The sequence below is a fragment of the Numida meleagris genome, chromosome 1, assembly GCF_002078875.1.
Source record: "Numida meleagris isolate 19003 breed g44 Domestic line chromosome 1, NumMel1.0, whole genome shotgun sequence".
In the NCBI taxonomy this organism is placed as follows: domain Eukaryota; kingdom Metazoa; phylum Chordata; class Aves; order Galliformes; family Numididae; genus Numida; species Numida meleagris.
In genome coordinates, this window is record NC_034409.1 from 137,900,344 (window position 1) to 137,904,893 (window position 4,550).

Consider the following 4,550-nt stretch of genomic DNA (forward strand, 5'->3'; position numbering starts at 1 on the left):
CTCTTCAGCTCCAGTAGCGTTTCTGAGGGAGGTGGGATGCAGTCACGCTCCGCTGGATTCAGTGGATGAAATCCAAAGGAAATCTTTGTACTGTGATGAGCAAACCACGCTATCTTGCAAACGATGTCAGACTCTTCTTTGCCAGCCTTCCCTTCCGTCTTCCCTTTGCTGTTTCTGAGAAAGGAGAGCGGTGCCTTGGGTGCAGCAGGGCAGGAGTCAGCGCAACACAAAGGTGCTGTGCCCATCACAACCTTTCTCCAGGGGCTGCCAAAGGCAGGAGCACAGCACAGCACCATTCCTGTGACAGGACAGTGGCTGCGGTGAGTTTCAACCATGTCCGCGCTGCATCATCCCCAGCGGGTCAGTGCTTTGCCACATTGTCCCGACTCTCATGCTCTCTCAAGTAAGCGTAACTACGCTGTCGTGGAGACAAATGCTTCCTGTGCCATCCTCACTCCCCACAGCCATTGAGCTGGTGGGTGGCTCTTCCGGAAGAAGAATCGAGCAGCAGAACCTTACGCTCAGCCTGCAGCACGCAAATGCTACAGCAGCAGAAACAAGGCGGGAAGCTCTGGGTTCCTCCCGGGAAGGCGAGGCTGCCCTGAGACGTACCAGCGGTGTTTGATAGTGCCCTCCCATCCTTAGATGCTTCCCCATAAGACAAAGCAACCCCACCGCCGGCAGCAGAACCCCGCAGCAGGCAGCAGGGAAGTTTGCATGGACGGTAGTGTGGATGGATACAGGTAGCATGGATGAGGTTGCGCATGTGTCTGTGAGTACATTTGTGTGCAACGGGATGGGATTACAGACGTGTGTGTGAGCATGTGGGTGAACAAGGGGTGGGGTTGCACGGGTGGGTGTATTTGTGTGTGTGTGTGCAAGGCTGTTGTGCTACCGTTGTGTGCATGCATGTTGGGAGTGCAAGGAAGAGGTTACACAGGTGTGTGTGTGGGCACAGGGCTGCGCCAAGGGCTGGGGATGCAAGAGCATGTGCGAGCAGATGGGGAGCGCATGGAGAGAGTGGAACAATGATGTGCTTGCCCAGGGGTGTGCTGGGCGTTGGGTTGCAGACATGTGGACGCAGCAGGATGTTTTGTGGAAGAAGTTTGCACACGTCTGTGAATGCAGATGAGGACATGCGAGGTGGTATGTGCCCGTGGGTGTGCAAAGGGGGCAGGGTTGGGCATGTGTGTGCTTGCACGTGGGGAATGCAAGGATGGAGTTGCTGGCATTTGTGTGTGCACAGGGGTGTGCAAATGTGTGGAGCTGCAGACGTGGTCACAGACAAACGGATGTTTGCTGGAAGGTGTTTGCACATGGGTGTGCAAAGTGGTGGGGTTTCCAGGTGCAGGTTTGTGTGCAAGGTTTGTATGGCGCACGTGTGCATGTGGGAGTGTGCAAGGATGGCGTGGTACATGTGTGAGCAGAGATGTTCTTGCAGGTGTGTGGGTGTTTGCACATTGGTGTGTTTGGGTGTGCAGATACACGTGCGTGTGAATGCACGGCAGTGTGTTGAAATAGGTGTTTGCAGGCTGCCCCTTGATTTCTCACATGCGTGTGCATGCATGTAGTTGCAGGATTCTTTGCACAAGTGTGTTGGCTTGCAAATGGGCGTGTGCCAGGATGGGGTTGCACAAGTGTGTGCGAGCCTTGTGAAAAGAAGAGTGAGAGGTGATCTTATGAATGTCTATGAATACGTGAAGCGTGGGAGTCAAAGGGACCTGGCCCTTTTCAGCAGCCTGTGGGGACAGGGCAAGGGGGAACGGGCATAAACTGGAGCATGGGAAGTTCTGTACCAATGTGGGGAGGAACTTCTTTGCGGTGAGGGTGCTGGAGCACAGGAGCAGGCTGCCCGGGGAGGTTGTGGAGTCTCCTTCTCGGGAGCCGTTCAAGACCCACCTGGACGCTGAGCTGTGCAGCCTGCTGCAGGGAGCCTGCTTTGCAGGGGATCCTCCCTCTTACGGGTGGTTTTCCCTTCCAGGGCACAGTTCTTTCTCGGGGCCCAAGTCTCCGGAGGTGTCTTCTCCTTCCACCAAGCTGCTCACACTGGAGGAGGCACAGGCATGGGCACGAGGCCACAGCGGCTCTCCCATCATGACAGTGAGCAGGCACATTGAAGTGGAAGAAGGCCCCGCCGCTTTACAGGGGCAGTTCCACACAGTCATCGACTTTCCACCCAAAAGGTACAGAGGAGTTTCTTTTCCAGCACCTAGCGTAACTGTTTGGGTGGGTGGGTTTTTTTTCCATTTTTTCTCCTGCATAACCTTGCTGAAACTGAGTTATGCTAATCATGCATGAAGCGTTGCAGCCAATTTCTGCTCACTTTGGGCTCTGAGGGTTCAAGTAACGTACCATTGCCTGATGAGCTTAGTTTAGCCACACAATGGTGCCATTCCTTCCTTGTTGAGCAGGCAGAGAGGAGATGTATAAAGCCACGCTGATGTCTATCGTTGCCTGTCCTAGCTGTACCTGGACAGATCGGATTCCAGATTTCAGGACCGCGTGCCTGAAACAAATTCCGGTTCTCCTGTGAGCAGAGCTATTGGTCAGACTTGCTGGCACTAGAAATGAAGCATGGCAGAGAGATGAGGGCGATGGGGTGCTCCTGTAAGAGCCAGAGATGCTTTTGAGTGTCCTCTCTGGCTGCCCGGTTCCTCAGAAAGCAGTTACGCCTGCCAGCTAAATCAAAGCCATCCCTTAGATGCTGTACTGTACAGCTACGGAGCCTTTGCTCACCTGCTCTGCATCCTGATTTACGTACATTTGAGGAATTTATATGGCAGGAGTTCAGGGCTGCACTATAAGAATGGAAACATCCTCAGCTGTTTGAAACAGACCGAGTCCCTAAGTTCTGTTTCAGCAGAAAGCAGGCAGTGCTGGCAACAAGCAACTGCTGGCAAGAGCTAAATGCAGCTCTTCCGTCCCCCTGCGCCACGACTCACACCATTCCCTATTTTCTCACTCCAGCAAAAGTCCACCCAGAGAAATGGAGAACTCAGCAGCTGGCTCTTGGTGTTCCCGCTTCAGCCTGGGAAAACCATCCTCTGCGGCCAAGCGCAAACTGCGTCGCGATCCCAGGGAGCCCTCAGAAACAGGAGTCACAGTCCTGGCAGGTAAGGGTGCAAATCCAGCTTTCAAGACAGTGCTTTTCAGCAACATAGAATTCCTGCGTTCAGTGCGCTTGTATCTCCTTCTAGCGTTCAAGCCCAGACCTACCATCTTCAGTTAACCCCTGTCTTTCCTAAATGAGTCTCTTGTGAACTCAGGATCTGCACCTGCCAGAGCGCACCCCTCTCACGCCTTTCCCCCGAGTAGGTTTTGACAGACAGTGTATGGGCACCACTACAATATGCCTCAGAACGTTTCCTTCTGACACTTCTGAGGGAAGTAAGAATCCATTTCTGGCTGCGTGTTGCTTTTGTGTCAGAAGGCACGCATTGAAACTACGTCCAGGTGCTTTTCCACAAACATTGCCACAGAAAGAAGGCATCCAGCATCTTCCTGTAGCTACGTAGACTCTGACTTTGCAGCCCCTTCTGTATGTATTTTACTGTCTCTTTCCAAATTTAAAAACGGCAGCGATGCATTTTTGCAGAAAAACATCCCACAAATCCTGAATGAGTCTGTCTGAGACAGTAAAGCATATTAACACTGCTGCAGGATAAAGGCTTTCTTGAAGGGCTTTGGAGTACGAACAAAAGAGGAAAAAAAACAAAAACAGCACAAGAGTTACTTTCAAGACAGTGGTACTGTTGCTAGAAGCTTAATAGCTTCTTCCTGCCACGACTACGTAACCAAATGTCAACCACTTTCCTAACGCAGCTTGTCACCGTCTCGCTTTTGTTTCGCTAGGGGGTCGAGGAGACAGCGGGACTGTTTGCTCGGCTCACAGTGCAGAATGGCTTACCACTCTGCCCGCTGTTGAAGGTAAGCCCAAACGTGGGTTCAAAACCAGGCAGTATGACACGACTGCGTGCAGAAAAGCAACAGCACAGATGCCTGCCAGCTCTGAAGCAAAAGCTGGACTTGTGAAGGAAGCAGCAGCATGCTGCTTGAAGCCTGCTTGAAAAACAGCACCAAGTCATTGCCTCCTTGGACGGTGAAAGTTTGAGACTAACCCCTGTGTGTCTACTCATTCCTAGGTGAATCGAGCCCTTTTCAACCCAGAAGAGCCAGAGCGAGTAGTGGTGCGAGTAGTGGAGAGCTGTCAGGGAGCATGAATGGCTGCCCTTCAGATGACAGCCTTCCACTTGCCAACAGTGATGGAGGCAGGGAGGTCATCCACATTTGTGCCCTCATTTCTCCCGGCTCTGCTGAAGACGTTGAGCAGAGCGTGCCAGACGTGCCAGACTCTGGCCTGGATTGTGACGCAGCGTCTGTGCAGTGCAGCCCACCCCAATGTTGTAGTAGGCGTGTCACGGACCTCGGTTTGTAACGCGGAAAGGCCCTTCCCCTTAAGCCTGTTATTGGTTTGCCTGAGAGGCTGAGCCTGTGTCGTGGACACAGGGGATTGGGCTTCTTAGGAGCACAACAACTCCGTGTATGGCCTG

General features: G+C 52.9%; 1 protein-coding gene across 1 annotated transcript; it reads left to right on the plus strand.

Moving 5' to 3' along the window:
- Nucleotides 9-4,539, plus strand: LOC110407660 (rho GTPase-activating protein 32-like). The gene is made up of 4 exons (XM_021415583.1): nt 9-2,183; nt 2,968-3,113; nt 3,853-3,927; nt 4,143-4,539. Exons 1-4 carry the CDS (start codon nt 2,095-2,097, stop codon nt 4,433-4,435), a joined length of 603 nt encoding a protein of 200 aa, XP_021271258.1. The 5' UTR covers nt 9-2,094; the 3' UTR covers nt 4,436-4,539.

Coding starts and splice junctions, on each gene's coding strand:
- LOC110407660 (XM_021415583.1), top strand. CDS start 2,095: ATGACAGTGAGCAGGCACATTGAAGTGGAAGAAGGCCCCGCCGCTTTA. Junction 3,114..3,852: donor AGGAGTCACAGTCCTGGCAG/GTAAGGGTGCAA, acceptor TTGTTTCGCTAG/GGGGTCGAGGAGACAGCGGG. Junction 3,928..4,142: donor CACTCTGCCCGCTGTTGAAG/GTAAGCCCAAAC, acceptor ACTCATTCCTAG/GTGAATCGAGCCCTTTTCAA.